This window comes from Rhopalosiphum padi, chromosome 2 (assembly GCF_020882245.1).
Source record: "Rhopalosiphum padi isolate XX-2018 chromosome 2, ASM2088224v1, whole genome shotgun sequence".
Classification (NCBI taxonomy): domain Eukaryota; kingdom Metazoa; phylum Arthropoda; class Insecta; order Hemiptera; family Aphididae; genus Rhopalosiphum; species Rhopalosiphum padi.
In genome coordinates this window covers 6,949,195-6,966,834 of record NC_083598.1, presented here as the reverse complement: position 1 = coordinate 6,966,834, position 17,640 = coordinate 6,949,195, and the positions used below count along the sequence as shown (strand labels likewise).

General features: G+C 29.3%; 1 protein-coding gene and 1 long non-coding RNA gene across 3 annotated transcripts in view; one reads left to right on the top strand and one right to left on the bottom strand.

Annotated features, from left to right (window-relative positions):
• Positions 1–17,640, top strand: part of LOC132920375 (spectrin beta chain, non-erythrocytic 5) — a 53,727-nt gene that overhangs the window by 33,211 nt on the left and 2,876 nt on the right. The window contains 47 exon segments of the mRNA XM_060982722.1: positions 19–196; positions 263–454; positions 526–738; positions 805–1,008; positions 1,069–1,294; positions 1,353–1,606; positions 1,684–1,874; positions 1,949–2,169; positions 2,235–2,458; positions 2,533–2,808; positions 2,871–3,010; positions 3,095–3,365; positions 3,430–3,807; positions 3,809–3,825; positions 3,917–4,202; positions 4,284–4,502; positions 4,574–4,767; positions 4,825–4,927; positions 5,000–5,377; positions 5,439–5,612; positions 5,689–5,889; positions 5,963–6,140; positions 6,221–6,649; positions 6,720–6,907; positions 6,988–7,184; positions 8,434–9,193; positions 9,302–9,565; positions 9,635–9,919; positions 9,993–10,249; positions 10,307–10,493; positions 10,582–10,782; positions 10,869–11,099; positions 11,159–11,353; positions 11,411–11,590; positions 12,539–12,721; positions 12,810–13,000; positions 13,081–13,249; positions 13,316–13,435; positions 13,657–13,839; positions 14,049–14,171; positions 14,240–14,328; positions 14,598–14,705; positions 14,866–14,942; positions 15,081–15,305; positions 15,895–16,033; positions 16,538–16,676; positions 16,863–17,076. Coding sequence (XP_060838705.1) covers positions 19–196; positions 263–454; positions 526–738; positions 805–1,008; positions 1,069–1,294; positions 1,353–1,606; positions 1,684–1,874; positions 1,949–2,169; positions 2,235–2,458; positions 2,533–2,808; positions 2,871–3,010; positions 3,095–3,365; positions 3,430–3,807; positions 3,809–3,825; positions 3,917–4,202; positions 4,284–4,502; positions 4,574–4,767; positions 4,825–4,927; positions 5,000–5,377; positions 5,439–5,612; positions 5,689–5,889; positions 5,963–6,140; positions 6,221–6,649; positions 6,720–6,907; positions 6,988–7,184; positions 8,434–9,193; positions 9,302–9,565; positions 9,635–9,919; positions 9,993–10,249; positions 10,307–10,493; positions 10,582–10,782; positions 10,869–11,099; positions 11,159–11,353; positions 11,411–11,590; positions 12,539–12,721; positions 12,810–13,000; positions 13,081–13,249; positions 13,316–13,435; positions 13,657–13,839; positions 14,049–14,171; positions 14,240–14,328; positions 14,598–14,705; positions 14,866–14,942; positions 15,081–15,305; positions 15,895–16,033; positions 16,538–16,676; positions 16,863–17,076 — 10,052 coding nt within the window.
• Positions 13,191–17,640, bottom strand: part of LOC132920376 (uncharacterized) — a 29,184-nt gene continuing 24,734 nt past the window's right edge. Inside the window, exons 2-4 of one of the 2 annotated variants that reach the window (XR_009660726.1) lie at positions 15,770–17,145; positions 15,568–15,656; positions 13,191–13,295 (exon numbers count right to left, since the gene is read on the bottom strand). This is a non-coding gene — a long non-coding RNA (uncharacterized LOC132920376). Of the gene's footprint in view, positions 13,296–15,567; positions 17,146–17,640 lie in introns of both variants that reach the window. The other variant, XR_009660725.1, reaches the window with a different exon arrangement.

Genomic DNA, 17,640 nt, shown 5'->3' with positions numbered 1-17,640 from the left:
ATTCATTGATTTTTATAGGCTGTCTGAATTAAGTAAAGAAAGAAGAGCTAGACTAGAAGAAGCAAGAAATTTTTATCAATTCATTGAAGACCATGAAGATGAAGAAGCATGGCTTGTCGAAAAGCAGCGTATTTGTAAGGCTGACATTTCAGCAAAGGATTTAAGAGGTGTATTGAGTTTACAACAAAAACATAAGGTTGTTAATAATAATTACTAATAACATTTTTAGTGTTCATATTGTAATAAAATAGTTAATTATTAGGTTTTACTGGATGAGATGAAAGTACATCGTCAAAAAACTGATCAAATATGTAAATCTGGTCTGAGTATAAATTCCAGTGAACCTTCAGAAGTTCAATCACGGGTTGATTCTTTACAAAGCAACTGGAATTCATTAAATAGCTTATCTCAACTGAGAACTAAACAATTACAAGATGCAGCTGAAGCCTATCAAGTAATTTATTGTTTAATAATCTCCAAATTTAATATTTATATTAATATATAAATATATATTTATATTTATAGTTTTATGCTGATGCAAATGAGACAGAATCTTGGTTATATGAGCATTTAACAGTATTGAATACCACTGACCATGGAGTTGACGAACCAAGTGCACAAGCTCTGTTAGCTAGACATAAAATACTTGAAGAAGAATTAGATGCGTATCAAGGAGACATACAATCATTGAATGCACAAGCTGACAATTTAGTCAAAGCAGGAATATCAAATATTTTGGTAATTTAATTTATATTAAATTATATTTTATGTATTATTATAAAAAATATTAATTCAAAATTGCAGTTGTCTAATGATACAAATCAAAAAGTTCAAGTTGAACCAATAGAAGAATGGGTGTTTGAAACTAGGTTACTTCCCCAAGAAGTTTTAGAAGAAGAAATAATTGAACATGTCGAACACCGAACTGTTGTAGAAGAACGACAAGTTCCTCAAGTAAAAAGTCTGTACCCATTTAATGGACAAGGCATGACGATGACAAAAGGAGAGGTACATAAAATATAAAAATATAATTTAGAATAGACAAACAAAAACATTGCTGTGTTATAGGTGATGTTCTTGCTAAATAAAACAAACCCAGATTGGTGGAGTGTAAGAAAACTAAATGGCCAAGACGGTTTTGTACCAGCCAACTATGTTTGTGAAGTCGAGCCTAAAATTATGCAAGTATCAGTTAGGAGGCCGCACGTAATAAAAAGTACAAGAAAAGTCCCTAAAGTCAAAATGGTTAAACAAAAAGTTCGAGTGAAAAAAACTAGAACTCCAGAAAAAGATGGTAATCATATTAATTTATTAAAATGTATTTTTATGTTCACAAAACATTTTTAATATAGAGCCAACAAAGAAAGATAATACAAACCTTAACAATGAAAGAAGTATTGAAAAACGTATAGCAAATATTAATGAGACTTACACAAAGTCACAAGACTTAGCAAAAAAGCGGCATGCTCTTTTGGAAGACTCTATTTGTCTTTATGGGTTTTATCGAGAATGTGATGATTTTGAAAAATGGATTAAAGACAAAGAAAAATTATTAAAGGCTGAAGATAAATTAGATACTGTTGAATCTGCTAAAAGGAAATATGAGGTAGGCACATATTATACTAATTGAAACTCAATTATATATTGTATTTATTATGCTTTATTAATAAAATTGGATTATAGAAATTCTTAACTGATTTATCTGCGAGTAACAAACGTGTTGAAGATATTGATCGGGCGGTTAAAGATTTTACCAAACTTGGACACAGTCAGCTAAATATGATTACCAATAGACAAAATCAAATACATACAATGTGGAATCATCTAAATTGGCTGAAAGCACAAAAAGAAAAAAATTTAGAAGGAGCTCTTAGGTAGTATATACTTTAAATTCACAAATAAATACTAAAAATTTAGATGTATTTTAAATATAAAATTTTTCATTCAGCGTGGAACTATTTGAAAAAACTTGTGGTGAAGCCAGGGATTGGATGACAGAAAAAATGGATAAACTTGATGGCGCTGAAGTAGGATTAGACTTAAAAACTATACAAGCGTTACAGAGAAGGCATTTAAATTTAGAAAGAGAATTAGCTCCAGTAGAAGAAAAAGTAAACAGGGTTAATTTATTGGCTAATTCAGTGAAAGTTTCTTATCCTAATGAAAAAGGTATAATGTTGATTTTTTAAAAAAATTATGATTATTGACTTGATCTATCATATTTTTTCTTTTAGAAAATGTTATTCAAAGACAAAAAGAAGTTCAAGTATTGTGGCAAAATGTAAAGAATAAAGCTTTGGACCGGAGATCGCGTTTAGAAAGTGCTGTTGGGCAGCAGATTTTCATGAACAGTTCTAAAAATCTTTTGAATTGGTTGTCATCAGTAAAAGAATTAGTAAACACTGATAATTCTGCACGTGATGTTGTAACAGCAGAAAATTTACTTAAAAACCATCAAGTAATATATATTATTTTTTAAACATAGTATCTCATAAAAACCAACATTCCTAAAATTAAATATATTTATACTAGGAATTAGGTGACGATATCAGAGCTCATGAAGATGAAGTGAGAGAAGTATCAGAACTAGGCAGACAACTATTATCCTCTGGTAACTGTAGTAGTAATGAAGTCAAAGAACGCAACAATAAATTAACAACAGAAGTAAATAATATTACTGAAGAATGGGCTCAAAAAAAAGAATGGATAAAACAATGTTTAGCTTTACAAATATTTAATAAAGAAGCAGATCATATTGACGCAGCCACTTCTGGAAGTGAAATGTTTTTGGAATATACAGATTTAGGAGTAAGAAGAGATATTTATGTTAAAAAGATTTGAGTTTTTTTTATTGAATTTTTTTTTTTAAGGGTTCTGTTGATGATGTTGAGGCACTATTAAAACGACATGAAGATTTCGAAAATTCACTTTATGCCCAGGATGAAAGATTAAAAACTTTTTGTGAAATGGCAAACAAACTGATTTCAGCTAATCATTATGATACTAATCAGTAAGTTTACTATTGTTTATACTTTATTTCAAATTAAATAATATATTCTTAAGTTTAGAATCAATAAAATCATATTTTTTGTAGTGTTGATAAACGTAAAGAAGCAGTTTTACATCGACGAAATTTGGTAAAAGACCAAGCAGCAGTTAGGAGAAATGCCTTGATAGCAAGCAGAAATTATCAAGCTTTCCGAGCAGATGTGGATGATCTTAAAACATGGCTTACAGATAAGTTGAAAACAGCAAGTGACGAATCATATCGAGATCTTACAAATATTGAAAGAAAACTTCAAAAACATGAAGCATTTGAATGTGAATTACGTGCAAATGAAGGTCAACTGAGGAATATTAATAAAGTAAACAAGAATTTTTAAATTTATCATTCCATAATATTTTATACTAATATAGTTTATTTTTCAGTGTGGTCAAGGTTTGATAAACGAAGAAAATTACCGAAAAGATGAAGTAAAAACAAAGTTATCAGAGTTAAATAATGACTGGAAAAAATTGGTCGAGGTTAGTGTGGAAAAGGGCAGATGTTTGAGACAAGCAGCAGCCCAGCACACTTATAATAGAACATTAGATGATGCATATTTCAAGTATGAAGAGCTAAAAAAGGACTTACAATCACAACAAGTGGGAACAGATTTACGGCATTGTAAACAACTTCTTAAAAATCATCAAGTTGTAGAAACAGAAATCCAACATTGGAAACAAAAAATTGACGATTTAGTTTTTGCTGGTGAAGAAATGGCTCAAGATGGTCATTTTGATGCAGAAAATATACTAAAATCTAGTAAAAAAATGCCAACAAATGTAAGTATTTATTATATAATACAATTTGCCTAATCTACTTTGAAATATTTATATATTTTAATGTGCTAATGTCATATTATTAATGATTCAGGTTTAATGGATTAGACAAGCCACTTAAGCTTAGAAAAGAAGCTTTGGATGAATCATTACGTTTTCACAAATTTGGTTTTGAATTAGAGGCTGAACTTGGTTGGATAAGAGAACATTTACCACTTGTTGAATCTGGTGAGTTGGGTACTAATCTTCACCAAGCACAAACATTGTATAAGAAACACAAAAAATTAGAAGCAGAAATACAAGGTCATCAACCTATGATCAACAAAACCCTAGAATCTGGTCAATCGTTAATTCATCAGAAACATCCAGAAACTAAACAGGTAATGATATAATTTTATTTATTGTTATAGCTGTTTTAAAATTAAAAAAAATAATAAAATTATAAACATTAACTTATTTAGGTTTCATCATTATGTACTGGACTCGAAGATGCATGGCAAGATTTATTAGCCAAAGGCGAAGATAGAAGTCGCAAACTTGAGTTAAATTTAAAAGCTCAACAATTTTTCTTTGAAGCAAGTGAAATTGAAAGTTGGCTACTTGAAAAAAATAATATGTTATCTTCTACAGATTGCGGTCGAGACAGAGATGCAGCATCTAAACTTTTGACCAAACATAAAGTATGATGAATACACATTTTTATTTTTTTATAATTTTCTTTAATCATATTGATTTTTATTGTATTTCTTAGGCTTTAGAATTAGAAATAGATACATATGAAGGTATCGTCAAAGAAATGTGTCACACTGGAAATAATATGATGAATTTGAAACATCCAGATATTAAAGCTATATTGTCTAAACAGGAATATATTTGTGAACAATTTAAACTATTACAAAAATTAGCAACAGCAAGACAACATAGATTAGTTGAGAGTATGTGCAGGTAAGAGATAAAATAATTCTTTTATTTCACCGTACTAATTTATTGGTCTTAATTTAGACATGAATATTTGATTGAAAATTATGAACTTGAACAATGGATTCGAGATAATATGCAAGCTGCATCGTCCGAAGACTATGGACAAGATTTTGAACATCTCTTGGTACAAACAAATTTAAATATAAAATTAAAATAAGTAATAACATATGTTTTAATATAATTAATTCAATAATAGGTGTTGCAAAACAAATTTGATGACCTCAAACACCGGGTGGAAACAGGATCTAAAAGATTTAAACAATGTGAAGATCTTGCTAATAAATTAGTAGCAAATGATTCAGAGTATACATCGGAAATTGAGAAACGGCAAGAAGAAATAAGAGAACTCTGGCAACAATTGATAGTTACTATTGAAAATCGGGAAAAACGACTTAAAGCTGCTGGAGAAATTCATAGATTTCATAGAGATGTTGCTGATGCATTATCTCGGATTAATGATAAAGATGCAACTATTTCTGATGATTTAGGAAGAGATTTAAACTCAGTATTAACATTAATCAGAAAACATGAAGGATTTGAAAATGATCTTGTTGCTTTAGAAGCACAACTTCAGGTAAACAAACACAATACTTAAATAAGTTTACATATTTGTTTAACTGTTATTTCTGCATTAGATTTTAGTGGAAGATGCAGTGAAGTTACAAACTCTCTACCCAGGGTCAAATGCTTCTCATATTGCAAAGCAACAAGAAACTGTAATTAAAAGTTGGACTTCACTACAGGATCGTTCTGCACACAGGCGAGAAGCTTTACAAGCAAGCTGTGATTTGCATAGATTTTTAGCTCAAGTAAAATTTTATAATTAATTTTTTTAAATTTAAATTTTAAAATTATTAATAAATTATTACTCTAATTGTATCATAGGTTCGAGATCTAGTTAATTGGTCTAGTAGTTTGAGAGCTACTATGTTAACAGAAGAAAAAGTAAGAGATGCAGCGAGTGCACAGCTTTTGAAAGGAGAGCATGAAGCTGTAAAAGCTGAAATAGAAGCTAGAGAAGAAACTTTTCAAACTGTTGCTGATCTTGGAGAAGCATTAGTACAAGGAGGTCATTTTGCAGCAAATGTAAGACTATATATTATATTTTTACTTAACTTTTAATTGAATTCAATTTTATGTTATTTATATGTGTATACAGGAAATCCAAGAAAAACTTAACCATTTATTGGAAGAACGGCATCAATTACATTCTTCTTGGCATCATAAAAAAGTTCATCTTGATCAACTTATTGATTTGCAATTTTTCCTTCGTGATGCTAAACAAATAGATACAATTTGCAACACACAAGAAGTAGCATTAGCAAGTTTAGAATATGGTATTTTAATTTATATTTACTAAAAAAAATACCAGAATAATAATGATATACTTTTATGATCGGTTCTATTTTTAATTTAGGAAATACTGTGGATCAAGTAGCTTCATTAGTAAAAAAACATGAAGGTTTTGAAAAATTATTTGAAACTCAAGAGGAAAAAATTTCTCTCTTACAAGATCATTGTCACAAATTACTCAGTCAAAACCATTTTGAAAGTGATTTGATATCTAAAAGACTGAACGAAGTTTTAGCTAGACGAGCACAAATTCGAAAGCTAAGCATCTTAAGAAAACAAAAATTAGATGATGCTTTGTTACATGCTCAATTTCTACGTGATGTCGGAGAAGCTGAATCATGGATCAGTGAAAAACGCAAAAAGTTAGATGTGGAAATTAGCAAAGGTGATGTTAATAACTTAGATGACAAAATCAAAAAATTGCAAAAACATCAAGCGTTCCAAGCTGAACTTACTGCAAACCAAGGAAGAATTAATTCTATAAAAAATAATGGTATACTTTTAAATATAAAATCTTTTTCTGACAATTTATTATTTAGTATTAATTTTTATTTATAATATAGCTGATATGTTAGTTGAAAAAAAGCACAAAAATTCAAAGGATATTCAAGATTCTTTAGGAAAGCTTTTAGTTTTATGGAGAAATTTGTTACAAGAAACTAATGAAAAAGGTAGAGGTTTAGAAGAAGCTCAAGATATCTTAGAATTTAATAACCAAGTAGATAAGGTAGAAACTTGGATCAGAGACAAAGTAAGATTAAAATTATTTCTATATTACATAACCCAACCACATAATACAACAATGAAATCTATTATGAAATTAATTTGTAGGAAATGATGGTCCAAGCTGGAGAAATGGGTTTAGATTATGAACATTGTTTAGCATTACAAAGAAAACTTGAAGACATTGACAATCGAGTTGATGAAGGAAAAATAGAGACAATTAATAATTTAGCTGATAAACTTATTAGACAAGGGCGTAGTGATACACAATCAATACAACAACGTCGACAAAATCTAAACAATAAGTATGACTAAATCAGTGACTTACTATACTGTGTATCGAAAACAGGGTATACTTTATCACTCATTACCCTGTGAATATTTTTCAATTCTGTTTGCGAGATATTAAATTAGATTAATGAATCATAAATTCCTATGACTTAAAATTGTCTTAACTCATGTATTTGCGCATTTGCAACAACATCATTTTTTTTAAATCACAACCCCTATTCTGAATATCATTTTCCAATTACTCAATTTTTTTAAGTAATTTTAATATTTCAACATGTATTCGAAAACCCAACATTTTCAAAATTAGAGCTAACTAGCTAGGTATAACTTTAAAAAAAATGTATTAAATTAAATTAAATTTTTAATTTATGTATTTTTTTGTTCTAAACACCATAATATGGTACATTATTTTATTATAAAAGTTATAAATTATTTAATATCTATGAATTATTATTTCATTTTATTATTACACATTATGAACTTACATTAATTAAAAACGAATGTTTATTATAATATTAGTAATAATAATTCTGATGGAACAAAAAATACACACAATTATAAATAAAATAAATATTCAAATGTTTATTAATGTTACTAAGATTTGAGGCATGTTCTACTCAACTCCACACAATGAGAGACTTTTGAAAAATGTATACAACAATTTCTGTAAATTAAATTTTAAATTAAATTGTATAGTATTGCTAAAAAAAATAAAAATTTTAAATTTTATTTTCGGTAAATATATGTTTTTTTAATAAATTATGTAATTTCATAATGTGTAATAATAAAATTAAATAATAATTCATAGATAGTTAGTAATTTTTTACTTTAATAATAAATGTATAATGTATCATGTGGTGTTTGGAACAAAAAAATACATAAACTAAAAAAAAAAATTTATTTGATACATTTTTTTAAAAATTTTACCTTGCAAATTTTGCCAATTTTTTTGATAGATCAAAATTGCTTTAAAAACATTGATTAATTTGAAAATGATATTCAAAATAAGGATTTCGATTTAAAAAAGATTCCGTGTGTTGCGCATACACAAAATACACAAATTAAAACAAATTTAAGTCATAGGAATTTATGATCAATTAATCTATTTTAACGTCCTTCAAACAAAGTTGAAAAATATATACAGAGTAATGAGTGATAAAGTGTACCCTGTTTTCGGGGACACACAGTATATATACTATTAACATATTATAAAATATAATATCATATAATTGCAAATATTAATAAATAAATTCATTTTATTAGGTGGAAGGCTCTTCAAGGTGCTTTAAGTGAATACAGGGAACATCTAAATGGAGCTCTAGAAATACATTCTTTCAATCGAGATGTTGATGATACTTTGCAGCGGGTTAGTGAGAAAGCACTTGCAATGTCTAGCAACGAAACTGGTAAAAATCTAGGTAGTGTTGAGCAATTACAAAGAAAACAGGATGCTCTGGAACGTGATATGACAGCCATTGAAGGAAAAACAAAAGAACATGAATCTGAATGCAGGCGGCTCATTCAAAAATATCCTGATATGTCTTCTCCGATCAAAACTAAATTGTCTGAACTACAAGATAACTGGAGAAACTTGCATATGTTATCCAAAAAGCGACGAGAAGCTCTAAGTGATGCATATATAAGGGAAAAGTTTTTATCAGAGTTAAAAGAAGCTGAACTTTGGGTTGTGGATTCAATCAAAAAAATTAAAGGTCATGATATGCCCACAAATATGGCTGAAGCAAAAGCTCTATTAGAATTAAACCAAGAGAGAAAAGCTGAAATTAATGGACGCCAAGAACACTTTAAAACATTGAAAGAATCTGGATTGAAAATAAATCCAATTCCTGAAAAAGAACTTGCTCACCTTGACGAACTGCGCAGAACATTGAGTGCAGCTTGGGAAGAAAGAAAAACTATGTTAAGTCAAGCTTTAGAACTGCAAATATTCAAAAATCAAGCTGATCAAGTAGACAATTGGTTAGCATCAAAAGAAGCATTTTTGAGTAATGATGACCTAGGGGTAAGTAACAAATAATAATAATAATAATAATTCGTTTATTTATATTTTTAAATTTATTTAGAAAAATTAACAATAAATTCCTAAATAAAAACTTTTCCAATAATACAGGAATCATTGTCAAGTGTGGAAGAATTAATACGAAAACATGAAGCGTTTGAAAAAACATTAACAGCACAACTAGTCAAAGTAGATGAATTAGAAAAATATGCTTTAGATCTTGTCACAGGTCAACATTATGATATCAATGGGATACAAGGGCGTTTAGTCAGCATATGTAATAGAAGAGATAGATTAAAAGAAGCTACAGCTTCTCGCAAAAAACGTTTAAACGATTCCAGGCTTTTACAACAGTTCTTAAGAAATATGTATGAGGTAAATAAAGTAGAATAATTTGATGAATGGCAACATAAAAAAAAAAAAAATTAACATTTATAATTTTAGGTGGAAGGATGGATAATTCAAAAACAACAAGTAGCAGGAGATGAAAGTTATAGAGATCCTACAAACTTACAGCGAAAAATTCAAAAACACGCTACTTTTGACTCAGAATTAATTGCAAATCGTAATCGTGTTAATGCTATTTGTACTGAAGGTGAAAACTTGATCAGCAGTGGTCATTTTGCGAGTATGGAAATTCGAGTAAGATTAGATGAACTTGAAACAAAATGGCGACTTTTACAAGAGATGAGTTCTCTTAAAAAACAACGACTACAAGACGCTTATCAAGTGAGAATTTATTTTAAATATGATAAATATAAGTACAATTTATCATTTTGTCATAAAAATATTATATTTTTAGGCATTATTATTTAACCGCACATTAGAAGAACTTGAAGCTTGGACAGAAGAAGTAGAAATGCAATTACAATCCGAAGACCACGGAAAAGATTTGCAAAGTGTTGTAAATCTGTTGAAACGGCATTCGCTGTTAGAGAATGATGTTCATAGTCATGGTGAAGGTTGTCAATCTCTAAAAGATACTGCTCTAACATTCCAAAATTCTGATCATTTCATGAAAGATGAGATACAAGAAAAATCGCAGGCAGTTCTTAAAAGGTATGTAACAAAAACAAACTAGTTTATTTTGTTATAACTAATCTGAATACTTTACAGATATAATTCTCTTCAAGAGCCAATGCAAATAAGAAGAGATAATCTTGAAGATGCTCTTATAAATTATAGACTATCACGAGATATTGAAGAAGAAGTGACTTGGATTAATGACAAAGAACTACAAATCAACTCTCATGATTTTGGTACAAGCTTACATTCAGTACAGGCATTACAAAATAAACATCAGGCAAGTTATATTATAAAATAATGTATTAATAAAAAATATATATTGTGCTTAACAATTCTTATACAATCATATTTTGTTTTTTCTAAAGGCTTTAGATGCTGAATTAATATCTCATGAACCAGTAGTCGCAGCTTTAGTTGACAGAGGGCAGCAAATGGTTAGAAGTGGTCATTTTGCATCACAACAAATTGAAATAAACTATAGTGTCCTTCAAAAAAAAATGTCTCAACTTAAAGAACAATCAAAGATCAGGAAACAAAAATTATTAGACGCTTATGAATCACAAATGGTTAGTATTAATTATTCCAATGCAATTAAAAAATAAATGTATTATTATTAAAACTAATATATCTAATTTTAATTATAATTCTTTAGTTCTATGCAGAAGCAAATGAAGCTGAAGTTTGGTTAAAAGAAAAATATCCTTTATTGGCATCTAACGACTATGGTAGAGACGAAGACTCTGTACAAACTCTTATGAAAAAACTTGAAGGAATAGAAAGAGAACTGAACACATTCCAACACACTCTTGAAAGACTAGCTAAATTAAGTAGAAACCTAGTAAATAGATCACATTTTGATTCGGAAAATATTTTACGAAAACAGGTATAATAGAAAAAAAAATTACATTTACATTATAATTATTAATTTACCTTTTTTTTTAGACTGATATAGAAGAAGTTTACACAGAACTCTGTACATTAAATAAAAGAAGAGCAACTAGATTAGTAGAGAGTCGAAAATTCTATAAATTTATTCGAGAAGCAGAAGATGTTGCTGAATGGATAGGAGATCAAACAACGGTAGCTGCCTCAGAAGATTATGGTCGAGATGTAGAGCATGTGGAACTTTTAATCCAAGTAATTTACTTAAAAATTCTTCCTTTTGTCAGAATATAATTTTAATATATATTTTAGGCATTTGAAAGCTTCATGAGTGGTTTAAATGGCAGTGAAGGACGTATCTCAAGTTGCATAAACATTGGTCATAAGTTACTCGAAGAAAATAATCCCGAACAAGATCAGATCAGAATTAGGTTAGAAGACACTCAACAACTATGGGATGATTTAAAAGAGTTAGCGAATGCTAGACAAGAGGTAAATATGTTTTTTTTTATTTTTATCAATATGAATATCAGGTCATAAAATAAACTAGTATTTTCAACCGTGGATTTTATTTGTACATCTATAATTTATTTATTTTTTGATATTGAAAATCGATGCTATATTCACAATTCACATACAACTTGTACAAAAATAAAAATAATTTTAATTAATATCAAAGAATTAAATATATTTAATATTATTATATTTGTATACACAATATCTATTGCCTGACGATTAAAATTATTTATAATGAATTAAATGAGTATATTAATATATAAAGCAAAACAAAACAACCAAATTCTGTTATATTAGGTACAACAATTTAATAATGAACATTAAAACAAAAATAAAAATAATACTAACTTTACCAATATTACCCAATGGTCACTGTTTCCACAGGTTATTTAAATACACAAAAATAAATAAATAAATAATACTTGTAAACAACCAACAATGGTTGGAGAATGCTGCAATGATTTAGCATTAAATCATACGACATTTGTATTATAAATAAAATAATAATAATAACTTAAGTACACAATAAAATTCACAAATTAAATATTTGATAAAATATTACTATTGCTTAAAGAACTAATAATAAAAACAAATGAATTTAAATAAATTTATGATATATAATGATATTTTTCAATAATTATATATAATAAAGATTATTAATTATAACTAATATTTGACATTAATCTTAATTTCATAGAAAAGAAAAGTATTTCACTATAATATAGGATACACTATTATCACATTGTCAGTATTTAAGCATGTCTTTGGATACTATCAAATTAAAACTAAGATTTATATGTATAAAATATAAAATTAAATAAAATAAAATTATGTTCATTATAAATTGTATTATTATTGTTAATGTTACCTATTGTTGCAATTTAACTTGTGTTCGTAAAAAAAAAAAAAATTCTTAAATTTTAGGCTTTGATGGGTGCTAAACAAGTGCACGTTTTCGACCGAACTGCCGACGAAACCATCAGCTGGATTCAAGAAAAAGGTGGATTGTTGGCTGCCGAAGATTATGGCCACGATTTAGATACAATACAAACTCTGATTCAAAAACATCAAGGTTTTGAAGCAGACCTCGCTGCTGTCAAAGAACAAGTAACTACTTGTTTTACTACTACAACTAATAATAAAAAAAAGTTAACTATAATTTACATTTTATTTATATTTTATTATTACTCACCAGGTGGAATGCGTTGTACAAGAAGCTGGTCGGTTGTCAGCCATGTTTCCAGATGCCAAAGATCACATCGAAGTAAAACAAGAAGAAGCAGTTGATGCTTGGACCACATTACTAGAAAATGCGAGTCAAAGAAAAAGCAAACTGAACCAAGCCGAACACTTGCAGTCCTATTTTGATCAGTATAGACACTTAATGTAAGTACATACAAAACGTAATAATTTTTTTACTTTTTATGACGTATTTTTTTTTTAATGGTTACCTTACGGTCGTTTAGTGCGTGGATTAACGAAACTATTGCAAAAATCACGTCACCCATGCTTAGCCAAGAAGTGAGTGGTGCAGAAATGCTCATACTACGACACCAAGAGCACAACGCCGAAATTAACAGCCGATCTGAAGTTTTGAGCGAGTTCTATCAGACCGGAAGAAGTCTCATTCAACATGTTCGTACAACAATTTGACATGTATACGTCTTCCATGTTACTATAACTAAAATACGTGAATTTTAGGGTCATTTTATGTCGGACGAAATCAATGAAAAGATTCACGTTCTCGAACAAAGACATTATTTCATGACCGACACTTGGGAAAAACGTAAGATCTTATACGATCAAAATTTGGACACGCAGGTATCTATTATTTACAATATTAAAATCAAGGCTGTCAGTAGATATGATCGACGGTTTAGAGGTGTTAAAATTTAAATGTGATCAGATAAAAGGTGGCTAAAATAATACTTGCGCTTGGTGTTGAAAGAGCTAAAGCCGGCCTTGGTTATATTAATGCTCGACGAACGTAGTTATGATTACTTTGGATACGACGCACTAAGTTCCGTATGTATTTTTTTTAGCTGTTTAAACGTGATGCAGACCTACTGGAGTCTTGGATACAAACTCGAGAACCTGTGTTAAACGATGATAAGCTGGGTGACTCTATATGGCAGGTTGAAGAACTCATCAGGAAACACGAAGATTTCGAAAAGACAATCGAGGCGCAAGAAGAAAAGTTCAATACGCTGAAAAGGATTACTCTGGTAAAATTTTTTCGCCAACTTATAACTTGAATTTAAAATAAATGCATCATAATAATGAGTATTGGAAAAAATAATTATAATTATGTATATAATATTATTTATGTGTATTTTTTTTTATTAATTTCTCGTTTTTGTCTCGTGTGTACTTAAACAACTCAATAGTTAATTAATTTCATTATATTTATATTAAATACATTGTATCTGTGCAGTTGGAATTAGCGTTTAAAGAACAACTGGAGACTGAAGAGCGGGCCCGCGTTGCGGAAAAAGAACGACTAGAACGAGAGCGACTGGAAGCGCGTAAACAACGCGAAGTGCAACGCATTACAGATGTAAGTTCGTCTGAAGATTTATAAATACATTTTTTTAATTATATTCAAAATTGTCTATTATTCTGCAGGAGAGAAAGAAAGAAGGTGATCGATGGAAGGTCAATAATGCCGGCGAGGCGATGAATGGCGACGATGACGAATTCGACCCTAACATGAGGTACACTACTCAAATTAAATATACATTTTTCCCAAAGCTTTTTAAACGGTTTAAGTTATTTAGTACTTGTGAAACTATGGTAAATACTCGCATGGAAGTTTTTTTTTATCTTTATTTTTATAGTTTGATAAGTTTATTTAATAAAAGTTTTCATAGAATAAATTATACTAACATTTTATAAGATACTCGTGTACTCTTTACAAATATAATGTTATTATTATTTAAACTTTTTATGGAATTGCCTTGTTTTTTTTGATTTTTTGCTTAAGAATGCATGATAAAAATATTGCGCATGAAAATGATCTAGTAGCGCCGCTGAAATCGTCAGAAGCGTTGAAAATCAAAAATGCTTCACCTATAAACGAAGAATCGGATATGTAAGTTTATATTTGCTAGTTCATTTGCTCTCGTCTAACGCTATCAATACACTAATGCTTATATTGTTAATGTTGTACTTATTCTTATAAAAATCGTAAAATATCACAAACTTTTATTTCTATGAGCTATTACAAATTGTTATTTTTATATAATATATAGACTCGTGGTTCCTGGCTCACCAGCATTAAACAACAGTGGTAATTTCTCTTCAATCTTCGGAAATCGTTTGAAAAAAGGTAATATCAAAGTAAAATGTACATAACTATTATATTCGATACTTTAAACGAATATTTAGTAGAATAGAATATGTACTTCTTCCAAAAATCGAAAGTTTAAATAAGGTTTAAAAATATAAATGTATGCTGTATATATAGACGTAAAACGGGCTGAAAGCATGAAAGCGGACGTATACAAGAAACCCAAAAGAACCCCCAGTTTTACCACTCGCAGGAGAACGCAAAGTTTCCGAAAACTTCAAAAATTGGAAAATGTAGACCAACTGCCCCCGGTTGAAATACAAGGGTTCTTGGACAGAAAACACGAATTGCAAAGTAGCGGGAAAAAAGCCGCAGTCAGGTCGTGGAAAACTTTTTATACAGGTAAACAAGACATACAATTTTTTTCTTCATAGATAATTTTTTACATACGCAAAACGATAACAACCAGTATTCTGTTTACTATAAGTGGTAAAGATTTAAATGAAACTGCAGTTATTTATATTATTTACTGTTATGTTAATACAAAATGTTCGAAAATTATAGAGAAATTCGAGAAAAAAAATGTTCTGATAAAGTATCTTATCTTATTTTTAGGTAGAACACCTAAAAATAACATAAGACTTTATATACCTATTATACTTACCCAAAATATTTAATCCTAGAATAGTAAAAATATAACACATTTCTGTAAGCCGCCATTATTACCATGGTATATACTACAATAATAAGAATCTAAAAAACATACAGAGAAAAAATATTATTGTAGACCCGGAATAACTAACCTTTTTCTATATTATGCCAAATAGAAAAAATTAAGAATTTTCCATAAAAAAATTAGCACTTACGTATTTATTTTACAATAATACAGTAAATGTGTTATTTTATCTGACGCTAATATGCGGGTTGACCACCTCTATACTAAACAATTCAGAATAAAACTAATAATAATAATTATTGTTTCGTTGTCTAGTGTTATGCGGTCAGCTATTGTGCTTCTTCAAGGATCAGGAGGATTTCGTGTCCAGTAAAGCAGCGACATCGCCTATCATTGTGTTCAAAGCGAAATGCGAAAAGGCGTTTGACTATACGAAACGAAAACATGTATTCAGGTAAATACCATGATAAATAATTGTAAATGCCGTAAATTTAATAACAATATATATATTATGTATATATTTATATTGTTATACAAATATCAATAAATGAAATAAAATATAAACAGGTCAATATCATGCAGTCGTACAAAAATATTTTTTAAACAAGTAATAGAAAATAACCACTAACTGAATAAGTTTAAATTAGTTTAATCATTACGTAATATAATTGAATACAGATAGTACACCTACTATTATATTATACTTTATAGTAATATACTGATATGTATAAAATATTCTCATTTAATAACCGTTTAAAATTAATCTCTATGTATTCATTGTTTCTACTTTTATTATGGCGTAAACCAATGCTTGTATATAGTTTAGGTTTCTGTAGTTAGGTAATCGTTTATAAATACATAATACCTATTTATGTATGCATATTTGCAATACATACCTAAAGAACCACGTAATGACGAAAATATCAGGCGATTACTTTATGTTTTGTTACTGTTTTAGGCTATGCTGCACGGACGGTTCAGAGTTCCTCTTCTTGGCCGACACGTCCAAGGAAATGGAAGAGTGGGTCAACAAAATCACGTTCCACGCGCAACTTCCTCCAAGCCTACAGCTTCTGAGCTACGACGACAACCAAAAGGTGCGTACTTAATTTCAAATTCCACACCTATACCTATTACAATATTTTTGAGCACAAATTCGATGTATATTATGAAAAATTTGAACAAACGAATCAGCTAAATGATCACATAATATTAGTCATATTTTATTAACGTATCTCTATTACTTAATTAACTATGATAAAAATATGTTTCCATTTCCACAGGGTTCACCACGATCAGACTTGCAGACTCCGGTCCCGTCAACGGTCATTAGCACAAGTTCGAGCGCGGCCACGACGCCAGAAACCGAACGCAAGCCCCTTGCACCATTGCCGCCGGTGGTAAACGTACGGAAAGACAGCCAACTCCGTCGGCCAATACCAGTACGACCGCCTTCGGTGGACAACATACCGTACCAAAACAATCACTCGGCCGTCGGTAAGTTTATACTATCACGTGATACTCTGTATAAAAACGGCCAACGCTACGACATTTCTCTGACACTGTCTGTAAAAAAATATTGCATGTACTATCATAAACATTATGGACAAAAAAACGTGATATTTTCATTAGGTAGTTCTTTTTTGAGCTAGATTCTCAACGATCGATCGTATGCCGAGACGGAGATTTATAAAATATTATTTTTGTTTTCTATAAATATGCAATAATTTATATATATATATATACAGCTGGGCTGTATGTAACTACCATGATGCGAATCATAGGCGGAGCTTGGGGGCTAAGCCACTCTACGTCCCCCCCCCCAAAAAAAAATATATACCCTAGTTATGTGCCTACAGTTTTGTATTATTATTCACAAATATACTATTTAATGGGTATGACAACACTAGTTTTTTTTTAACCTACAATTTATAATATTATTTAATAGAACAGTTAAAGTTATTTCTTCTAAATCAATTTTTTTATTTTATTATTTATTTTTATATTTGTATTTTGTAGTAATATTGCAATATCAATAGTATGCAATACATTAATAAATTT